Raw genomic sequence first — 23907 nt, 5'->3', positions numbered from 1 at the left:
TCCCATAAATTAAATTAATAAATAGCATATAAATAACTAAATAACATTGTAATAAATATGTTTGTAATATTCCAATGCACGCAGTGGGGTCATGGCCTGCTCCACTTAGAAAAGTGCATAATGTCAAGTATTGTACAAAAAAATAAGTGAGAAAAGTTTTTGCTTGATATTGATTTATATTTGATGTTTTACATTACCCTGTGGTTTCATATAATGCAATAATTTCAGGTTTATCCTATATGGATAAGAAATCAAAATAGAAAAACAGAGCTGTCCAACAGGATAGAATAGCCTATGCAGGTGCTGATCTGTGGATGGAATCACATTGACTCTAGCAATACTTATAAACACTCTATTCGAATTAACTCTTGTGTTTTACCTCCGACTCTAGTGGTCACAATCAGTCGTTTAATTCCCAAAATAGTTAAAGCTGCTCTTTTCGAGTAAAATATTAGTAACTCTGCTGTAATGACTCTCCACTAGTTGCATGCATTTGGATACAGCGAATAATTGTCCTTTTGCGCCAAACAAATATTTTATGCTTGCAGACCTAAACTTTGGATTCGGTCCACTAATGATCTGATTATGGTCAAGTGACATATTGACTCCATATGCTATTAATGAGTCAGTTTAGGAGCTTGCTTGATTCATTCTTGAGAAGAATGATGGTATGATGTGTTTGGATCACATAGTGTAGGTTTAGGATGTTGTTGGCTTGACGTCATCTGTGCAGTATGATTACACTGGTTATTTACCCCGTATGCAGTGAATGGCAAGTTCACGTCAACATGAACAGGGTCAGCTTGAGCATAATGAATGGAAAACATACTATAATTGTCCTGCCTACTGCAAGGAGCATATTCTGGGGTTGTATTGGCATATTTCTGTTGGGCTTTCATTGAGTTTGGATAGACTGATGCACTGACATAATCGTTTTGTTGAAGCTTTAAAGATGGCGGAGAAACAGTGTCATAATCATCCCCTATTGCATTAATATAACCAAGATTGGTAAGAGTTCCAGGGCTACCTAAAGAGGAGCACAGTCCTTTAAACTTTTCATGTTTCTTGCACTTCATTCTCCGATTTTGAAACCAAATTTTGATCTGCCTCTCCTTTAGACTGAGTTGGTTAGCCATCTCCACGCGCCTGGGGCGGCAAAGGTAACGATTGAAGTGGAACTCCTTCTCAAGCTCTACCAACTGGGCGCTTGTGTATGCAGTGCGCGCCCTTTTGGAGGCTGCAGTTGTTGGGCTTTCCTCGTCACCAAAGAGTTCTGCCGAGAGAAAATGAAATGTAATATAATTCATCAATTGAATAGGCCTACAGTACCTAAACAAAATCTTATCAACATTAGGCTATATTACATTACATTATATCAACATTTAAGCTTCTGTCGAAACTGGAAATACAATTAGCCAACGCCCATTGGTCGTAATCACATAATAATATTAGCATTTATCAAGCTTAAAAAAGTATTATTTGTAGGCCTAAATCGGAATTATACTGTCCATTGGGCTACGCATTTGAATACACACCATTTACTTCTACGGGTTTGTCTCCGTTGTTCTTTATACAGTTCTGCATTGTCGACTTCTTCATCCACGGGAAGATGCTTTTGGTGAAGGTAGAATTTGAGTTAGGTTCACGCTCTTTTGGGTGCTGTGGGTGCTGTGATTTGCTGTTGCCATTTGACTGCGAAGAGCAATCCAACTCCTTCAAGTTGCTCTGACTCTCCAGGTAGGCCAAGGGTTGGTGGGCTAGTGCGTCATGATTGCATCCAAATCCATTGACACCTTGGTATGGGGAATCTCCAAATATTGCTTTGGCGTCTTGGTAGGTATTTCTCTGCATTGTCAAGAAAGGTCTCACCAGCTACTGGGGCCCTTTTGACCTTCTGAAGGAACATTGGCACCCAGAAGTCACGTGACAGTTTCCTTCCAATGACCTCTTGTTTGCTGTCCTGAAAGGTTATGAAAAAACACAGAATAAGGGAGGTGACGGTATGAATCCATCTTATCAACTCAATAGCATCATGACGTGAATAGGACCCTTTCAACCTGCTTACAGAAGCAATGTCAGACTATACTATACTCTCTAATATCTACTTTTCCCTTCTCAACCCTAAAAAAAGTCATTGTTTTTTGAGAAACGAGTCACCCGTTTTTAGTCCAGTAGTGTTATTCAGCATAGGCCTACTTTTGCAGACCCAGTCAATGGGATAAAAAAATAAGAATGCAAACAACAATGCAATTTGAATGCCATAAAGGCAACACATTATTTTGATATTTTCAAGAATGTAATGCTAGAATGCTTGAGGCCTGTAGCACTTGTCTGAAACGATGCTATTTTAGAGAAAAATAAATATCCCTACATGTTAAATTAATAGCCTAAATAAATACAACTAATTAAAGACACATAGGCTATAGGTCTTACATATGCTAATGATAACATTAATATAACAAACTGTCGATAGAGATTTAGCCAACAAAACTCGACAAAAAAAAACAAGGCAACTGTGTCAATAGTCTCCTACATACGCCCAATGTAGGGGGAAAAAAACAACCAATTTCTTTATTCAATATCAGATAAGCGTAACCATTAATGGTAGCCTGTAGCTCAGTTGGTAGAGCATGGCGCTTGCAACGCCAGGGTTGTGGGTTCGTTTCCCACGGGGGTCCAGTATGAACATGTATGCACTCACTAACTGTAAGTCGCTCTGGATAAGAGCGTCTGCTAAATGACTAAAATGTAAAAATGTAGCCTATAATTGTATATGTCTAATTACATTTCCATTAATTTTCAACATGAACAAAATATTCAAGGTCTCTAAATTCATTATAACGATTATGCTGAGTATGCCTTTATACGCTAGCAAAATAGGTAAAACAGAAGACCATTAAATAGTTTTCAAGAGAAGACGAATGTTGGATGGTATGGAGGCATAGCGTACAGCTTTATGAACTCTGCTTGAACCGCGCACGAGTCATATGGTCATAAATCACAAAGAAAATAGCTGACCATTCACCAGCATTTTTCAGCCCGGCTTACCTTAGCGTATAACGTAGATCCCAGGAATACTGACTAGATATGATTCATTTCACATCCATTGGCTCTAGAATCAATAACGAGAGCTCTCTCCTTTCAAAAACATCAAGGAATGTTATAATCCAGTTCCAATGATGGGCTAGCTATAAGCTCATTGGGAGTCGCCCACGGTATGGGAGAGGTCGAATGAGAACATGGGCAGCCTTTACGCAGCTGACTAGACAGTGAAGAAGAATTCTGGCCACATCGCCTATTTGAAAACACTATTCGCCGAAAACCATGACCTCAGTCCGTAAATTATGAGACAAATACATGCCGATACATTTCTCCATTATGCTTTGTAAGGGTCTGTCTGCAGATATAGCAGCCTATTTTAGAATGTGTGTTTAGGATAGCCTTTTCACAACGAAAATTATGGTAATTGAAGATGTGGTGGGATGGGGCAAGTGGAGGTGGTGCCTTTTGATCGATTTGTTTCACACGAGAGCAACCTGCATTAATGAACTGACCTGAGGCCCCATCTTTTCTCTATGGCATTTTATCTTGGCCCACAGGCTACCCCGTGCTGCAGCCTAACATAGTCTAGTCTATATGTAGGCTACTATGAGTCATCTCATTGGATGTTATATGCCAGATTTGACCAACAAAATAAATATAAAAATCAAGAGACCAGTGTTTGGAGATGACAGCAGAAAACAAATGACAATTTGAGAGTAGTAGCCTACATTTGGAATGGCATTGATGTCTTAAAATAAAGCAAGGAAATCAAAATGCACCAATTTAACTAGGCCAAACTAAATTGTAAAAATGGGGTTATGATTTTGATTTGGTCAATTTATGACTTTGCATACTATTGCATGACCCCTGCATGAATAATGTATGATGTCAATGTGAAATTTGCCAAACAGTTCGTGTTGAGTGTGCCTGGCTATCTCAACAGAATGTATTTCCATTATATATGAATTTGAGATTTCAGGATTGTGTGGTTGTCTAACCTGGCAGACAACCATGTCGAAAATTTAACTCTTTTGCACCCAACACTCATTCAGTTTTGGAGAGATAAAGTTAATATTCCACCAAATTGCGTCCGTTTCTTTGGGGAACCATCTGGCTCTTGGCTGTACAGTTTAGACATTGAGCCTACTGGAGGTGAGGATCAAACATGCCGCTATAGGATTGTTGTTAGTGGATCGATACCCATTGGGACTGTGGCGGTGCTTTGATCTCTTATGTTCATCTTTTAATTGAAAATACTCAATCCCTTCGATTCATTCATTAGGGACAATAGTTAATACCCCAGGCACGATAGCTAATGTTTAACTACACGAAAGTAATTAGGCTATAACACAAAATAATCTGAACATTGACCAGTCTTTTGCTCAAACACGTCAGGACTGCCAATCTAACGAAATTAAGCCGAGGTATTTCTCTGTGACCGGTTCAGACCATGCACATGGATTTGTTGAATTTAGTTATCAAATGGATACCGTACATATCCCACTTTTTCCCTTTACATTGTCATAATACATTTATAGGATGTCTGCCTATAGCCTAGCTATATAATCTTTCAGTGACCAAATATATGTGTGCCTATTCTTCGAATCTCAAGACAAATTCCTGCCATATACACTGTCATGAAAATACTATAATAATCGTTTCAAATCATATTCCATAAAAAGCTCCTATCCTGGGGAACGATGATAAATTCGAAAAGATGCATGAATATGAGGCGTCGAGATTAGACAATGATTTATTTCAAGATTCTATGGCTTAAAATTAAATGTTAAGGCTCTGTAATTGCCAAGTTGATGTAACCCGAGACCTCCAGGCATAAAGTCTTTATATCAGTCTGCTCAGCCCAGATGAAGGCTGGAGAAAGACAATTAAGAGCACCGATTAATCTTATCACTTGTGGATCTGTAGATTAATCGCACATACAGCTATAAACAAAAAAGAGTATTGCAGAAACACAATGGCAGCTGTCTCTGACATTGGCTCACATTTCATTAGGCTATAAATCAAAAAAAGAACGACTGGCAGACAGGAAAGAGCGAAAGACAGCATAGGATGAAATGTATACATCGTCTAAACCATCCAAATCAATTAAATAGAGATAGATAATCTAGCCCATGGATCTTTCCCCTATTGAAACTTCAATATAGAAAATCAAACAACATAATGTTTAATGCTTGCTGTAACATTTTTTGAATTGGACTATACATTTCCTGCAATGTCACAGAGTACATTCATATAGCCTAATTAATACAAATCAAATCCTCCAAAAAATGTTATTGTCCATATACTTACAATACCTTTGCAGGATCTTCTTCATTCCGGCTATGTAGACTTTAAGAAGATACATTGTACACCAGTCGGCAGATGACTACAGTGGTTGGCCTGATGAATGCATGCATCTACTCTGCAACATCTTCCTCAATTATTTAATGAATCACGTGACAGGGATGGTTGCTCACCAGGCTACTCTGACCTATGATGTGGGAACTGGCTTCAGAGCAATGCAACTTTGTGTTGTATTATTTGCAGGGTGCTGCAAAAATAAAATAAAACTTACCCATATCGTTTTTGCTTTGCACTGTAGTGCTGTCTTCGAGAACGAAAATCACAACTCTGTGATTTCTTTGGCAGACGGTCTGGTCTTCTATAGATGAGCTGTATAGCAAAACAAAAGTGTATTAAAGAATGAAGTAATACATGTTATCCTGAACGATGCCCACATCTTAGGCCTCTATTGAAACGTCGAATGGGGCCGTTTATTTCTCTGTCAGAAAATGGTAGGTCGGTTACAATCTAAACTCATTGATTAGTTTAGATTGTTATATGCCAAATTATTATTAAAAACGGCAAGGCGTCCTGCTGACCTTCTCATGCCAGGCCAATTAATAACAGGGGGCATAAATACAATCAACAGGATTTACAAATCAAATGGATTTACAAATGTTCAAACAACTTATTATAGTCTATAAGAGGCAGACATATTTACGCCAGCAATGAACTACCCTAAATCAATTTAGGTAAGGCAAATAATGTTTTCCTAACAATCATTTATTGATAAGTTAACACACCCTCTGAGTTTAGCCTACAACAGCGAAAATCATTTTTGAAATGCATGAGGATATAGGTAGTTTTAGACCCAAATATGAATCGCAGGCCTCATGGTCAGCATGAAGAAATTTAGGACAACATACAGTAAACATTCTAGCATTCAGCCCTGAACAAGTATGAACATGTATGCACTCACTAACTATAAGTCGCTCTGGATAAGAGCGTCTGCTAAATGACTAAAATGTAAAATGTAACAAAAACAGACTGCCTTGTCATAGTATTGATCCGTCCCTAACGGATGTGGGTGTGGTGTGGTGTGTGTGTGTAAAAAGTAGAAGTAGCAGAAGTATAAAGAATAACTACGTTCAAAAATCATAATGGGTCCCAAAAGCATGTCTCACCATGGGTTTGGTATACCCATCCTCTTTGATAATATTTAATATCATGAAAAATAACATATTATCCAACTTCCTACCCCAGTCAATCAATATCGTAGGCCAGAGCTCTCCAATCCTGTTCCTGGAGAGCTACCCTCCTGTAGGTTTTCAATCCAACCCAGTTGTAACCAACCTGATTCAGCTGATCAACCAGCTAATTATTAGAATCTGGTGCGCTATTTTGATTGGAGCGAAAACCTACAGGACTGTAGCTCTACCGGAACTGGGTTGGAGAGCCCTGTCGTAAGTTATTGAAAAGCTTCCAAATAATAAAGCTTTTTAGAATAGACATAAACCTCATGGTTTACAAATCAGTTGCATTGAAAATACATAAGACGTGCATTTCGTCATAACAATATACCTATGTTTGAAACAGGAGGTAATGAGCAACAGCGGCACTTACCAAGGCTCTCCAAAAACGTATCTTATTATCCAAAAAACAAAGCTCGTCGTGCGTAAAGGTTAGCACTCGGTATTCGCCAGCAGCTAGTTTTGCGCATTATAGTTTTCAAAGGAGATATGATGGATATGTGGGCGAAATGGATGCAGACGGAAGCTATCGTTAGTAGTAACATGGGGCTGTCTATAGACTGGGCACTTGATGCTGAGTGGGTAGGGCTACCTCCCTGAACAATGTAAACCTTGGCTCGCCCCATGTCATTGCTGTTTATCTTTAGACGGGCTCGCGGTCATTACTAGCCAAATAGTATGGATTATATTCAAAGTTGTGATCCTCGGATAAGGAAAATAACTATTTTGATCTTGACCGTTTATGTATAACAGCAACACAATTAAATAATAATTCAAAAAGGCATAATGACAGAAAGTTTATAAACTAGGTTTGGCACACATCTAGTCCAACCGTAGGCTCTCTCTGCCAAAAGGTCAGCAGGCCCTGTAGAGGGTAAATAAAGAATTGCATGATAATTCCAATCTATGTATCCCTGTTGCACAGTGGCACCAAAGTCCATGATTGGCATCTCAGCCTGCGCCTCCAATGTAGTTTTAAAGAATTTGGCAGTATGTCCAACAGGCCTCACAACCGCTGACCACATGTAACCACGCCAGCCCCCAGGCCCTCCACATCCGGCTTATTTACCTGCAGGATCATCTGAGAGATCTTTGAAATTGTTTCATGTTGCGTTTATATTTGTTTTCAGTATAATTTTGGGGGAAAAAGTATATATATTTTGTACAATAATTTTTTTTTAAAAATACGGGTAAAAAATAAAATACGGGTCAACATCTAAATATTGCTCTAAGCAAACAAAACTCAGAAGGCTTATATTCTTGATCTGATGGAGTTCAAATCCAGGGGACGCCTGCATCTTTGCGAACGAGTGGAATCATGAACAGTGGCTTGTTCGTTATGTTCGCCTGCGTCCCCTGGATTTGCCTCCCGGATTAGCCTTTTTAGCAGCACATTCACCACTCTCTCAAACGGCTAACTCCGCCCTCTCGTGCACCCGAGGGCCTGAGAAGTGAAACGAACCACCCCAGCTCGGAGTCGGCGCAAGTGGGTAACTAGAGACGCTGCGGAGTGTGTTTGCGAGATGCCGGACAAAAGGCCATTTTAAAACCGTCCCGAGACTCCTGCCGTGTCTACAGACATCCCCCAAAACAAACAAAAACCGACTCTCAGAGAATGAGTGCACAACTGGTAAATAGTCTCTTATAGAGACAGTATGTCAGTCAGTCAGGTGGCTAGCTGTCGCAGAGACTTATATTGCAGTAATGTTGAAGGGCTCTGTATTAGGCTACTTAGCCAACTAAAAGGATGAAGTAAAAAGCGAACGTTAAACGGAGCATACCTCCGCAGGATAATAATAACTTTGCTTTACAGAGAATAGGCTATACTGAGACAGCCAGTGATGTGGCGCTCAGTGGCGAGGTAAGCTGCAATGCATGTAGGAAGAAGCAGAGAGACTGCAAGAGAGTGGAAGCAAGCAAGCAAGCAGAGAGAGAGGTTAGTAAAGTGGTTCCCAAACTTGGGGTCGGAGCCCCATGTGTGGTTCCCTGAGAACATCTGTTAAAACGTATGGAACAAGTTAGGAACTTTGAAAAAATAAAATATATGTTTCAATATGAACATCTCCACATGGCCTATCTTCCCTATAGGCCTACATTGTGTAATCAAAATGCAAACAATACTGTTCTTAAAATGTCATATGTTTTCATTTATATCAGTGGTTGTTCGTCTTATCTTGATCGCCCACTGGAGTTTATAGTTTACCCATCACCCACCTTTTTTACCACTACATCACTGATATTAATACAGAATTGTAAGTAATATTCTATTAATTCATGTGAATGCGATAATATGATCATCTGTGTGCTCCATTGATGTCTGTGTGGAGCTTGATTACAACTTACTGAACAGTCGCTGATGCTATGTGTCAGTGTGAATCATTTCTCATATTACCCCCTTTCAGGCGTATAACATTACAATTGTATAGGCTAGATAATAGGCTATGTGGTTGTTGATCAACTGAGGTGAAATAACTACAGCAGCCAAGGTGATAATGGCTGGGGTCATTTTTCTGTTCACCAAATAGCATTTAAACGTTTTTTAATTGTATAACAAACCTCACTAAAACTCAAACCCTGGTTATGGCCCTGCCCATGAGTGGCCAGAAGAGCTTCAATGCGAATTGGCATAGATTCTACACGTGTCTGGAAGTCTATTGGAGGGATGCAACACCATTCTTCCACAAGAAATTCCATAATTTGGTGTTTTGTTGATGGTGGTAGAAAACGCTCTCTCAGGACACATCCAGAATCTCCAATAAGTGTTACATTGGGTTGAGATCTAGTGACTGAAACACACACACCCTTTAAACCCCATCTCCTCCTTTGAAACCCCTCTCCAGTCACGGAGGTCTCTTCTTCTAGACAATAATGGGCAACTGGGCATATTATACATGACCCTAAGCATTACGGGATGTTAACTACTTAATTAACGTTCAATATAATCTGTATCCCTCATTTACTCAAGCGTTTCCTTTATTTTGGCAGTTACCTGTAGACTGTTTTTCAGAAAAATTTAAAAAGCGTTGGTTAAAAAGGGTGACATTGAAGACGTTATCCGAGTCCTGACTTTTGTTTGGTCCTTTCCTCCAGTGCAAACACCACTTGTCTCTCTCCGGATTAAAAAAGCATGGCCTGCTGGTGCTTGGTCATCGTGAAAATCCCAGTCCCAAAACACCTAAGAGGTGGACACGAGCTTTCTGATTAATCTCGTCTTTGGACGTGCAGCCTTTGATGAACACTGAGCCTCACGAATCACATGGCATTTTAATATTTGTTAGAAGCTGTGACCTACATTTCACCCCTTCCTCAAGGCCTCACACATTAACAATTTCTGACTTGTTCGATGATATTGAGTAATGTAGGCCTACTCCTTTTACCAAAAAGGGAGCAGGGGCCCAATAGATATAGGAACCAGGCTCCTGTGAGTTATTGGAGCTGATCATTCTTAGCGCAGAGAGAGCAATGACATGTTTAGTGATTTACCGTTAAATAGCAAACAGTGCAGGCTTACACCCCGAATTAAAACATAATTCCGAATAAAATAAATTATTTTGATCCAGAAAGTTTTTACATGTTAGGCTACTCGAGAAAGTGAGATAATGGGAGACATTTTGTTTTATCTACTCTCATTTGAAATATAGGCCAGGCATTGTCATATAATCACAGGCTTTCTAAAGTTTGAGATTTTATTTACACTGTGCTTAATTTACAACTTTTCTCAAATATTTTAGTAGTCTAGACGTCATAAATGTTATCCATAGGACACACAGTAGCCTATTGTTTTGTGTGTAGGCTATCACATGGTCATAGGCCTTTAGTGAGATGATAGATTGCGCGGGGCAACAGTGAAGCCGGTCTGAAGCGGGCTCTGCTGGTGTGCAGGTGGCGTTACATCACGTCACTGAAAAAGCATAGGCCTATGCTCCAATCGCATATTTTAAGATTCACTTTGAGGTCACTTTGTGAAGCAATATTATTATGCCATCTATCCATGCATATTAAAATATTTGTGTCGACTGCTGTAAGACATGTTTTCAGAGAAATAACAAATAGCCTACGTTCATCTATCAATGCTTTTTCAATGTAAAACTTGATTCCTAACTGCTAACTGCTCAATAAAAAAATGTAAAGGCCTACGTACTAATAAAGGTGTCAATAATCTCCATGCAATTGTATCTAATATAAATAATAAGTAGGCCTAGAAATGTAAAAACGAAACATTGCCAATTCTTACACAAAACCCTAACGTAGTTTACGCATGAATCCATCCATACAGAATAACCTAGACAAGACACAATTCCATAGGCTACCATTTGCGTTTCCAAAAGCACAAATGTAAAAAATTGTTCAGACTGTCTTTTTCGTTCGTGTAGGCCTATGGATTTCAAAGATGGTGACGATGTCTGAGAAACAGGCCTATTGGTATTGTAGGTTAGAGCCTCGGCATCTGTGGCTCTCGTCTAGTGACCTCGCGATGATCCCGGTCTATGAATTATTGATGAGATCCGTGCACAGATTACCCCTATCAATATGCAACACTTATTATCCTGGTTAAATGGCTATTTAACAGTTATGAATAGTGGAACTGTTTCAGCCCAATGGAAAACATTGGTGTGTGTGCTTTAGCGTCATTTTTTTATATATACAAAATTATTTAACCAAATAAATAATATTTATTGCATTTAGGTACATTTTAGATAAATTACAGCTATTTACGAAAGATGTCAAAACAGTGTTTTCATATTGGCCTAATTTGATTGGATATCACCACGCAGAACTGCGATTGCATGCTGATTCATATCTGATTCATATACAATTTGGTCAGGTAGGCTACACAATGGGATACATACAATTTAGCCATGGTGGCAACTACGCAAAGACATGATGCATTAACATAGGCTATAAACACACAATAGCAACGCGTTATTACAATATAAAATACAAACAGGGTCTATAGACAAGTTGGGCGTAATTCCAAGTTTGACATACAGGCCTATACAATCAGGATCAGTGTTTGTATACTGAACAAACATATAAACGCAACATGCAACAATTTCTAAGATGTTACTGAGTTACAGTTCCAGTGAGGAAATCAGTAAATTGAAATAAATTAATTAGGCCCTAATCTATGGATTTCACATGACTGGGAATACAGATATGCATCTGATGGTCACAGATACCTTATTAAAATGGACCTCACAATGGGCCTCAGGATCTCATCACACTATTTCTGTGCATTGAAATTGCCATCGATAAAATGCAATTGTGTTTGTTGTCCGTAGCTTATGAGTGCCCATACCATAACCCCACCGCCACCATGGGGAACTCTGTTCACAACGTTGACATCAGCAAACCGCTCGCCCACACCAACGCCATACACGTGGTCTGAGGTTGAGGCCGGTTGTACATACTGCCAAATTCTCTAAAATGATGTTGGCTTATGGTAGAGAAATTAACATTACATTCTCTGTCAACAGCTCTGGTGGACATTCCTGCTGTCAGCATGCCAATGGTATGCTCCCTCAAAACTTGAGACATCTGTGGCATTTTGTTGTGTGACAAAACTGCACATTTTAGAGTTGCCTTTTATTGTCCCCAGCACAAGGTGCACCTGTGTCATGACCATGCTGTTTAATCAGCTTATTGATATGCCACACCTGTCAGGTGGATGGATTATCAAGGGAAATGCTCACTAACAGGGATGTAAACACATTTGTACACACAATTTGAAAGAAATAAGCTTTTTGTACATATGGAACATTTCTGGGATCTTTTATTTCAGCTCATGAGACATGGGACCAACACTTTACATGTTGCGTTTATATTTTTGTTCAGTGTAGAATCGTAAAGCCTAATATTTATATTATTAGATCTCCATATATCCAACATAACTTGTTCAAATCTACTGAGGTCTGATCCCCAACATTATCAGTGGATTCACCTATCCTGTCTTGGAGAGAGACGCACGTTCAACGGCTTATCTTGGAGATCGATGGGACACAAAAAAAAACAGCTCAAGTTCGGGCTTCACCTTGGGCCACGCTTTTATCAAGACGGTCTAATTTTTGTATACAGACTTGAATTTCACTTAAAGTTTTTGTCCGTTTTCTGACTTGAGTCTATAGGCCAGAGACATATGCATTATAGCCTACATTGCCTATCCATCATCTGTTGTCTTTAATTTCCCTTCTCATATCAGAACCTCTGACACTGAATCCACGAGGTTCAATGCAGTTATTGCAGAAATTGAATTCGTTTGTGTCCTGTTCGTGAAGTGTCAGAATTTCCCCCAGTTTTTAGTTTTAGGCAGAGCAAAATGAATGAATGAATTCTTATTTGCTGGTGTTTATAGGTAATTCGATTACAATCCATGGATTCTCAAAATATTCTATTTTGAGGCTAATTCCAACATGAATAACATATATTTGGTTTATAATCATAGACAGTGGAACACTTATTTAAATGTATCACTGCATTTCTGATATTAACTTTCTATCCTGATATCGCCACTGCCCACACAAGTGCTGTACAGTCCACAACCCGTTCTAAACCCCTCGCAGCAGTTAAACCGTCACTTTCATTCAAGAATGTGAATTATATAGTACATTGTCTACTCCCCAAAACCATAAAACTAACTTTATGGACCCCACGTGACCTTTCAGAGTCAGTAAAGGGATTATATGTTCTACGGTACAGAGGCATTTACTAACTTCGAGCCATGTACCTGTAAGATAGCCTACATGTTGGGACAGTTGATGGGAAAAAGAATAACTAAAACACCAGCAAACAGAAGTGCGACTCAACTCAAAGAAGTATTTAAGAGGGTAAGTTTAAAAGGTTTAGCATTTGTTTTTCTGGTAAAGAATGGCAGCATGGAAACAATAATGAATCTAATAACCTTGAAATGATGGTGGGCACTTTATAGGTGCATGGTTAAAACAATATAGTTTGGACTAAAACAATGCAAATATTTAAAATCAGCAACAAACCTGACTCAAATGTACTGCACGTCATATGCCTGTAAAACAGCACAAAAGCTATAGGAAAATGTTGTTTATTAAGTTAATTTGTTTGAAGGTGTGGCCAAAATGCCATGAATGGTATACGTCCACCAGTGTTATAGCCTATTTGTGTCTATAGAATAGTGCATTAAAACATTTGTAGGCCTAATTACTTAATTTACAATATGTTTAATGAAGAAGAGGTGCATTTATTGCAATTAATATGCTTCAAATATATCAAGCGATGGAGAGAAACTTTATTTCCAGCTCTATAGATTCACATAGAAATACAAAAAGCTTAATTGGCAAAATGTTTACCATCACTGTAGCCGTATAATCCACAGAATACCACTCCCTTCCTGTCCACTATACAAATTGATCACATTGAAAATATTTTTATGCAACTTAATAAGTACTTAGTTCTAAACAATTACAATTGGATATATTTGTGCACAACGTGTTATAGGCTACATAACATATTTATCTGTACTTTAAAACCTGGAAAACGTACTGCTCTAACCACGATAATCAAGCATAAATACAGCATTAAAAACTTACACTGAAGCGCTTTGAATGATCCCATCATCTACAGGTTTACATTCAATGAAGAGCAGCATATGGTTTGGAAACATAGGCTACTGTACACTTTACACCTGTTAGAATGTTTAGAAATGACACAATATAGGCTAACAGCTCACATGAAACATGACAACCTTCAAGAGATAAAACAGAGCACATTACTTTATACTACTACCCTTAGACAATGAGTCTATTTAATTGTTTTTCTATTTCCAAAGATAACTACAGGCTACCGTAACACAACGGAAAACTAAACGTCTGTTAAAGACCACTGAATATTTTTTCGTCTAAAAACACAACAACATGCTGAAAGGTGCTGCGCTGTAGTTTACAGTACTCCGGATTTCCCCCTTCTCATCACTTGCAGTTCGAGCTCAGTTATGGAACGCGCTACCTCCTGTAACCAGACTCATACTTTTCAGTTTATTGTCCTTCTTCCATTTCATCCTTCGATTCTGAAACCAGATTTTTATTTGTCGTTCCGTGAGGCACAACGTGTGGGCTATCTCTATCCTCCTCCTCCGGGTTAGGTATCTATTGAAGTGAAATTCTTTCTCCAGCTCTAGCGTCTGGTAGCGGGTGTACGCTGTTCGGGCCCTTTTCCCATCAGGTCCAGCCATTTCTAAATTGCATGAAAAATCCAAATTAGAAGTGGATAACAGATAGGGAAAATATAATTTTAAACATTCCAAAAGGAAACATGTTTAACAGCACAGATGAAATATTATGCCATTCTAGGTGTGGAATAGGCTGCACGCGGGCCATGCACGGATTGTCGCTCAACTAGGCTACATTACTAGAAATAGAACTTGCATTCAGCTATAGCCTAAACATAAATACCCACCAATTTTCCAACATTTAAGCAATGTTTCTCTGAATTCATCTTTATTACAATTAAAATGTCCTTTAATAAGCTAACAATTAGTATGTTTTATCTTGCACTAAGAAATATATTGCACTGGACCCCATCATAAAAGCCATCCTTACTGACCTTACTGAGTTCATGCAACACTTGACAGATTTGTGACGCTACAAATTTCGACTATAGAAAATCACATCAGCGAGCATGCAATTCACTCCAAAGCAAGACCACCACAAAACACAGTAGAAGTAGGCTATGTATGTACCATGGTTAATGTGCAGTTTCCGCATCCATGGGAATATTTGTGGCGTTTGGCAATCGTTTGAGATTGTCGTGGAGGTTGCGTTATTGGACTCCTGTTGTGGTTGTTGTGCCCGGGCAGCCATGCTGCTGGTGCTGCTTGTGTGCGCGCCTTCCTCGGACTCAGAGACAACGCTGGTATCCTCTATCTCTGTGAAATGAATGTTGTTGCCTTTGTTGAGAATATTGTTGCCGCTCGTGGTCGTGCTCCGATCAGATGGAGGAGAGGAGCTTTTTAGTTCCAAAGACCCGCGGTTGGCGCAAGGAAGGGGATCTGGAGACGAAAGCGAGCAGGTCGGCAATCTGTACCGGGCGTCCGGGCCAGTGGACGGAAAACCACGGGTATCCTCTCCAACAGACCCGAAGTGGCTACCAGTGTCGGTGCGATTTACGGTTAGGTCCATACCATTGTAGTTGCAGCCAAAAGACCCAGAGTGCATGGTGCCAGGGTCCCTGAACGTACCGTTCACAGTGCCGTTAGTCCCATAATTTAGTAACTGATAGTCGGAGCCATTCGGATAGCGCCCTGAAAACGAGTTAACAAAGTAAGAGCTCATTTGCTTGTTTTTAAAGGCTCGATTTGTAGATCTTTGTCGCTATAATCCTCTGCTTCACGATTTATGATGTAATCATGAATTATAGCAATGAAGCCTACTGTACTTTGCCAGGTGTGCGGCCAAATATGGGACAGCGCTCGGGAATCACGTGCCTTTGTTGACCAGTCGTAAATTCTCACTGATGACTTCAAGAGGTAATTCATGCTCTATGGTTACAAACGATGACGAAATGATGCTCGTTATGCTCGAGTCAATGGTGCCTCCCCATTGCGCCCTGAGATCCATATAGGCGGACAGCGTCATCTACTGGCAGTGGGGGTAACTGAAGGCTTTGTTTTCATTGTTCATTTTTTAGAACATTGACTGTTCTAGGACACAAAACTAGGCTAAACTATTTTACAGGTATCTCAGACAGGTATCCCAGTATAATCTGTTATAGTAGGCCTAATACACTAGGCATTTTTATCATTAAAGAGAGACTAGCCTATTTAAATGTTGGGCTTGCTCAACTAGGTCAATCTTTACAGGACATAATGATAATAATAATAATAATAATAATAATAATAATAATAATTATTATTATTATTATTATTATAAGACTATTGCCTTCACATCAATAAAACAAGCAAACTTTCTATGAAATATTTACAGAAATGACCAACGCTTTATTTGCATTTACAAAATATAACAAAAACATGTCTTACATAATATTGCACACGACATCCAGATGGCAAGTACACAATAATTAACTTGTCAATGCGATGCAAAAGCCTAAAACGAACAACATACAACACACACTATGGTAGGCTATTAGGCCAAAGCATCTCTCTTGTATCGATAATGGGGACATAAAAAGTATTTTTGAAGCAAAACTATTTAATAATCGAGTAATTTTGACTAGGCTTGTTTTTGCACATCTACAACGCCCCTCCAGGAAACCAATATGTGCGAGTGTAGGCCTCTTTCACGGTAGTCACTAGTTACCACAACCACAAAGTCATAAACCCCGCCTACTTATACAATTTATCTTCCTAAAATGTGATTTTAAACATTTACCACACGTCTAACCTTAACCACACAACCTAACCTTAAATTAAGACCACATTTCTGTTTTCATGAATTTTTACGATATAGACCATTTTGACTTTGTGGATGTGGTAAGTAGTATAAAAACACAATAAAATAAGAATAGGCTAGTCAGCTTCAGTTGTTTCTAACCTGTTTCTAACCTACAAACGTTATTTCATCGTGCAAATATATGAATCTAGTAGGCCTATTTACATATTTTCACAAAAATGTGTAGGCTTGTGCAGGTATTTTATGAAAAAATAACCAACAATAATTCAACATCTCTCAATTCATGGCACAACAGTTATAAGATGGCTTGTGTAGCTTTATTCATTGTCTTTTAATCTGTCTGCTTTTCCTCCTCTTCATCGCTGGGCTTCGAAGGATTCATAACTTTGTTCTCCTTTTTCCACTTCATTCTGCGATTCTGGAACCAAATCTTTATCTGACGTTCAGTGAGACATAGAGCATGCGAAATCTCGATTCGAAGACGCCTGGTGAGATACCTATTGAAATGGAATTCTTTCTCGAGCTCAAGAGTCTGGTATCGAGTATAGGTCTGACGGCCCCTGCGTCCACTGCTGCCAAAGGTCCCTGCAAAAAAAGAATAGCAAACTAAAGACAGCCATTATGTATGAAACAAAGGCTTGGACAGGATGGATACCTTTACACTATCATCACTTGTACAGGCTATTGTTACAATCATTATTATGGATGTAATAAATTAAGCCTCCATTAGTTAAAGCGTCAAAATAGCATAGCCTAGTAGATAGAAATGATCCAAATGATCCACATGATAGCCCACTGTATTTTGACAGTTTAACACGTTTCCTATACAAAACCAGTTTATCTGTTCATATATTTTTCATGTCAAGCACGTTATCGGCTATTGAATCCAATACATATCCAATTCATCAAATCATCATGCATGTATTCACACAACTTCTTGTAAAATTGTTCCTCTTTTCAAAGTAGATTTTTCCCGTCTCAATTTCAAAGCAATAGTTACTTATAAGCTACAATATCAATGCATTTTGTGGACTTTGCCAGGCAACACTGTTACATGCTGATTGTAAACCCCCTTTCAATTAACTAACAATGAAAACACAGGTTAGACGTTTTTAACAAAGATCAAAAGTAAAAGTTTCACTGACCAGCGGTGCAAGAATTCATCCTTTGCATCCACGGATAAAGCAGAGAAGAAGACTTGTCGTCCACAGCAGTGGTTATGTTTACATTCTGCTCGAGGCACTCTGACTTGCGCTGGTCCTGAGTTACAAAGAGCGGCTGCTCCTCGCGACTTGTGAAAGCGCACGAGCGGTCACTGTAAAAAGTGGCAGCTGTATAGTCGCAGGGAGCGCTGGTGCTGGGGCGACCGTAGACCCCAGTGGTTTGCTGGTAATATGAGGTTGGGTAAACCTTCTCTTGCATATTGGCAGCTCCATATGTAGCGTTGGAAAAGTGTCTTAAAGGGTCAGTATATCCGGAGGAATATAAAGGTATCTGAGCAAGGAGAGACTCCTGTCCTCCGGGCAGAGAAACAGGAAAAGTTGAGTTGACAAAATAGGAACTCATTGGATGGACAAATATGCTCCGAGGTATATGATTTGTAATGTTTTATAGTCCAAGTGGTTTTGCCATTACTTTATCGGAGATTTGGTTTTAGCTGAAGGGGGCTTGCGAGGTGCCACTCAATAGGGCAGAAGGGAACTGTACCATCTGATCAACGTCTGGCCAATCGCGAGCGTCTGCGGTTGCAATATTGCTCTCATGGGGGGGCTCTTGTTGCGCACAGGGGTCCCCAGTGACTCGAAACGAAGCGCCCAGGCTTCTCGCGCAGTCATTCCACATATCAAATGAGCTTGCGCCCTATGATTCATTCAAAATGGAAGCATTTCGTTTCGTTCTTAATTTCGTTGCAAACAAATGATATAAATAAATAATATAATGCTCGCAGCACCACCCTCCCCTCTCTCTCACACACACACACAGTATTTACATTTTAGTCATTTAGCAGACGCTCTTATCCAGAGCGACTTACAGTTAGTGAGTGCATACATTTTCATACTGGCCCCCCGTGGGAAACGAACCCACAACCCTGGCGTTGCAAGCGCCATGCTCTACCAACTGAGCTACGCGCTCAAGAAAAAAATTGGCCAGCGGCTGAATCTAGTTGATTATCCCTGACATAAAGGCTTCATAATTCATAAAGGACATGTTAACTGACTGATATTATCTCACAGAACGCCATGCTCTACCAACTGAGCTACAGGGGACCTATTTGACCCTTATATGATCTTTATTCGATATTTGGTTTGCAATAAATATTCACTGTACAATTTCCCCTTTTATCAAATTGACTTGAGAATAATAATGTTGCTGTTCTTTGTGTCTTTCAATTACCCACAAATGTAAAGTATTGATTACTAGAAGTAGGCTAGTTGCACAATCTAAAGTGGGCCTATTCAATTGTTCCAGCTGAATTTCTACTTTCATGCAGCTGTTATTTTAAGCTGTTTGACATCGTTTATGTTTCATCATTCCTTCACGTATAAGTTAACGTGTTCGTTGTGTTTTCTAGGTATTCCCACACTGACCGGATAAAAAGTAAACCACGACCAAGTCGTCTACACTGACAAATCAACTCACAAAAGGCAAAAGGATATTCCTACTGATCAAGGCCAATACAGAGGATATTACACATTGGTTTCAACATTCATCACTATATGTGGTCCTCTGTAGCTCAGCTGGTAGAGCACGGCGCTTGTAACGCCAAGGTAGTGGGTTCGATACCCGGGACAAACATGTATGCACGCATGACTGTAAGTCGCTTTGGATAAAAGCGTCTGCTAAATGGCATATTATTATTATTATTATTATATAATGTTTCGGGAACTTGTAGGCCTAAGTAGACCACATTACATGCAGTATGTTTTATTAACCACTAAAATAAATAATCTATAGGTTTGAATATTATCAAATAAATATATTTACATTGATATAAACATTGTAAACATTGTCATTATCGAATCTAGTCTGATATTATTTTGACTATGATTCTTATGATGATATCAGTAGACCTATATTATTGAGTTGAATATAATTGAATATGTATTATTATGATGCTATTATCGTTATTTTGTTGTAGGACTAAAACGTTCAACACATTTGAATTAATAAACAAAGCCACTTTCTTTACAACCGGATGTCTTTCCTTTTTCCAATCAATGTTATTTTCCTTTCACTGTAAAAACCTTGTTTAAGATGATATTTCAACAAAAATGTCTAATTCAAAATAAATGTGTATTATCTAAACTTGATACTTAATAGTCTGTATAGACTTCCTTCAAGAGAATTGTTTCCACAACTAATCAAACATTTAAGCTAAGTATCCTACGACTTGGCTGTATACAGAATGACAGTTATTCAACTTCAGTAGCTTATGTGCAAAATACATGTCAGTTTGCTTTAGTTGAATTTGATAATAAAAAAACGAAAGAAAAAAATTATAATTTGTGCCAAAATTACATTATGTGTCAATTAATTGATTGTGTGTGTGTGTGTGTGTGTGTGTGTGTGCTTTTGCGCGTGGTGGAAGTGGCATCTCCAAAAACACACACACTGAAAGCTTCGGTCTCAAGAATTTGGTGTCCAAATGAATGCCTATTGTCGCCACTAGATGGCGCCAAATAGCAATACATTAGATTAGGTTGTAAAGAAAATGTGCCAGCATACTGCTGAATAAATGGAGTGAATAGCCTATCAATTAATTGATTGAGGCTCGACGATAATGTTGTTGATGATGATAATGACGTCGACGACATAGATAATGTGTAGTGCATGGGAATAGTGCCGATGATTGGAAAGTGGATTCTGAAAAATTACATTATTGCACCATTGAGAACATCGCTTACATAATGTCTCAGTTTTACTCTTTAAATTACCCATAAAACGTTTTGAGTATGAGTCAATTGTAGCCTATCTACTTAGCATTACAACTAGCTCAAAGGTAATACAAATGTAGGTTACATACAACAACAACAAAAAACACTGTCCATCATGGAAATCTAAATCTAAATATTTTGGGTTGTCTGATTTTCAGTGTGTGCACATGATTGTGGCAGCTTCCACGAGGTATCATATAGGCCTACCTATTTATTTATTTGAAACCTTCGTCAGAATACTAAATGCATTTAGGCTACAGTCACCTGCCAACGATGCTGCTGCCATCTTGCCACTAACACACTATAGTAGTAACCAGGTTTTGCAAATCGATACAATGCTAGTACACTTTAAGACACTGTAGCCATTTTGTAGGCTACCAATGTTATATTTGTAACTGTTTTTATCGAACCTAATTTGCACCTCATGACCTACTCAACATTTTATTATTTTTAAAACCTTACAAGACAGGCTACTAGTATGATTGTGGTGATATAGGACATGGAGACTTGACGACCTACCTTTGTTGATAATTCATCACTTCGCATATGGGTATTCCGGATGTGATTATCACGGTTCTTTTTAGGTCTTCCATTATTGTTCCCTTGGTATATTGCATACGGTAAGTAACAATAACTAAACGAGTCCCTCTGTGGAAAAAAAAAAAAAAGTATTCCATTGTCCTTGCGAATATTGAGTCTTTGACGGTGCAATTCAGAGATAGCAACATTAGCATAGGCTAACATTGGATGAGACATTCCTTATTGACTCCATCTCTCAGTTGGTGGAGCTCCGTAGTTACTGAACACATTTCTACTACAGAATTCAACTGTAGCTAATACAAATAACCAAGAAAACGAAGGTGTTACTGAATGAGCAGTCGAAAACAGACAGCTGCAATATAAGCTCATGGGAAAAAAAGTTCCCTGTCCAGAGTCCACATGACCAACCTCAGCCAATCCCAGAACCCAGCCAGTCGTAAAGTTCCATCACAAAGTTGTAAATTTTCATTTACAGACTCTAATTTATTTCATTTTTCACGAATGCTTCAATAGAAGGCATTTTTTTCTTAATCGCCATCTTTTTCTTTCAAATACGGGATAGAATCCTCAGCTTAAAAAAAAAAGCTACATAGTCTTTAAAACGAAATGGCTAGGCCTATAATGTTTCAGGTTGGTATCATATTTAGAGCATTTGATTATCATGCCTTATCAATTCAATATTAGGCTACAAAAATGCGGAAACGTTTTACCAATTGTAGTTCCACACTATAGCATATAGGCTTATATAAAACATGTTTGGTTACAATTTACATTGTCTTATAGGATAGGTATTATACGTTTACTTAAAGGATTGATAAAAGCCTATAGGTAGACTATGTAAACGGCTAATGATATAAGGCCTAGTCTACATTTGCATTACATTTAGTCATTTAGTTTAGTTAAACTAGTTATATATCAACATAATCAACCTGGCACCCTTTATGAATCCCTTAGGTAGCCTATAGGCCTACCTTCATAGCATTAGCACACATTTTCAAACAAATGCGAGCAAAATATGTTAGGGATCCATGAATTAGCCTATACTGTTGCAATAGCCTACTGAGCTGCCCATCTTTCGATTTTGCTCACATATAAAACATTTGTGTGTTAAGATATATAGACCAAAGATATCCCTATATGAAAACACCCACTGCGCACACGCTGGTTGAATCAACGTTTTTTCCACGTCATTTCAATGAAATTACGTTGAACCAACGTGTAATAGAGGTTGAATTGACGTCTGTGCCCAGTGGGCATCAGGCATGTATAATATATAATAATAATCATCATCATAAGGTGAAACATTTATATAAAATGTATGGAACATTTTTTGGTTACATAGCCCAAGCAACTGTTTGCATGGTGCCCTGTTAAATTAAATTAAATTGACAAAAAGGATTTCCGACATTTATAGATGCAATAAAACCATAAAACCCCCCAATGCAACCTATTCCCTCTGCAAAAGGTCGCACAGGGAGAATTCGGCCTAATCTCCCCAAAACAAGGTTAGCCTAAACCGAACATATTCGAGGAAACTTGCAATGGTTTTTTATTGAAATGAGTTCGGGCATGTTTTTCCAATAGTAGGACCAATAGGCCTAAACCTCCACGATAATAAACGAAAATTCGTTTTCTATAACTATTTTCTATAAAATTCGTAAATATTATGTAGACTTAGATGTTGTCTAATGCATTTTGAAAGTATTCTACTTTGGATGAATGTGGCCTGTAAGTAGGCCTATAGGCCTACGTTGGCACATTTTATTGCAGTCTAAAAAATGCTAACAACCTATCAACAATAATTCAACTAACATGAAGCATTTCGATACATTATAGTTTTCATTAACTGCAATGTATTTGCCTCATAAAGGTGGATCAAAATTAGTTGAAATTGTGTGTTTGTGTCCCTCTTTCCTGGCTTTAACTTCCTAATTACTCCACAATTTCAGACTGTTTGTTAACCTTCAGACCCTTTTTTAAATCAACACCCAATGAATATACAATTGGCATGAATTCAGCCAGGCTTGTATTAGACTGAATGATGGTGCACAAAATATCCGTTACCCGACATAGTAAAACAAATATTTTTTTCTATAATGTCTTTAGATCTTTTGAATTTGTTATGCTAGTGCCAAACAGTATAGGCTACTCAAAATGTTGATATAACACTGAGGAAACTTGATACAGACCTGCAATATGTGATATTGGTTGTTGCATGTCTTTCTTTGTTTGCTGAAACCCATACTTTTTAATTAAACGTTAATCAAATACAACCACCGTTGCTGTTGCTGAATGGCAACTCTGCGCAAATGTGCATGTGCCAATTGAATCTCTTCAAGGAAACAGTTGGTGGTTGTATTTGATTAACGTTTTATTAAAAAGTATGGCTTTCAGCATACAAAGATCCAAACAATTACACTATTAGGTAGGCCTATATGTTTCACAGTAAAGGAGAGGCTTCGATTTTAAAAGGTTACATTT

General features: G+C 38.5%; 3 protein-coding genes across 8 annotated transcripts; all 3 read right to left on the bottom strand.

The window, feature by feature from the left end:
• Positions 1-21775, bottom strand: LOC121545467 (homeobox protein Hox-B3a-like). 5 transcript variants are annotated; one of them, XM_041856133.1, is made up of 4 exons: positions 21406-21775; positions 5618-5715; positions 1536-1960; positions 1-1273 (listed from the first exon to the last, which is right to left on the bottom strand). In XM_041856133.1, the coding sequence occupies exons 3-4, from the start codon at positions 1849-1851 to the stop codon at positions 648-650; spliced, it is 942 nt and encodes a 313-aa protein (XP_041712067.1). In that variant the 5' UTR covers positions 1852-1960; positions 5618-5715; positions 21406-21775; the 3' UTR covers positions 1-647. The 5 variants fall into 5 exon arrangements, with proteins under 5 accessions (XP_041712067.1, XP_041711983.1, XP_041712150.1 ...); XM_041856049.1 differs by lacking the exon at positions 21406-21775 and adding an exon at positions 6949-7157; XM_041856216.1 differs by lacking the exon at positions 21406-21775 and adding an exon at positions 6584-6662.
• LOC121545709 (homeobox protein Hox-B5b-like) lies at positions 13815-16027 on the bottom strand. Its single transcript, XM_041856509.2, has 2 exons — positions 15283-16027; positions 13815-14777 (listed from the first exon to the last, which is right to left on the bottom strand). Exons 1-2 carry the CDS (start codon positions 15872-15874, stop codon positions 14530-14532), a joined length of 840 nt encoding a protein of 279 aa, XP_041712443.1. The 5' UTR covers positions 15875-16027; the 3' UTR covers positions 13815-14529.
• On the bottom strand, positions 16988-18642 carry LOC121545774 (homeobox protein Hox-B6b-like). Of its 2 annotated transcripts, none has more exons than XM_045211494.1 (2): positions 18097-18642; positions 16988-17557 (listed from the first exon to the last, which is right to left on the bottom strand). In XM_045211494.1, the coding sequence occupies exons 1-2, from the start codon at positions 18515-18517 to the stop codon at positions 17283-17285; spliced, it is 696 nt and encodes a 231-aa protein (XP_045067429.1). In that variant the 5' UTR covers positions 18518-18642; the 3' UTR covers positions 16988-17282. The 2 variants fall into 2 exon arrangements, with proteins under 2 accessions (XP_045067429.1, XP_041712569.2); XM_041856635.2 differs by having other exon boundaries at positions 16988-17536; positions 18097-18640.
• Positions 21776-23907: the final 2132 nt, after the last annotated feature.

This window comes from Coregonus clupeaformis, chromosome 1 (genome assembly GCF_020615455.1).
Source record: "Coregonus clupeaformis isolate EN_2021a chromosome 1, ASM2061545v1, whole genome shotgun sequence".
In the NCBI taxonomy this organism is placed as follows: Eukaryota; Metazoa; Chordata; class Actinopteri; order Salmoniformes; family Salmonidae; genus Coregonus; species Coregonus clupeaformis.
This window is presented reverse-complemented; position numbering and strand designations above follow the sequence as displayed.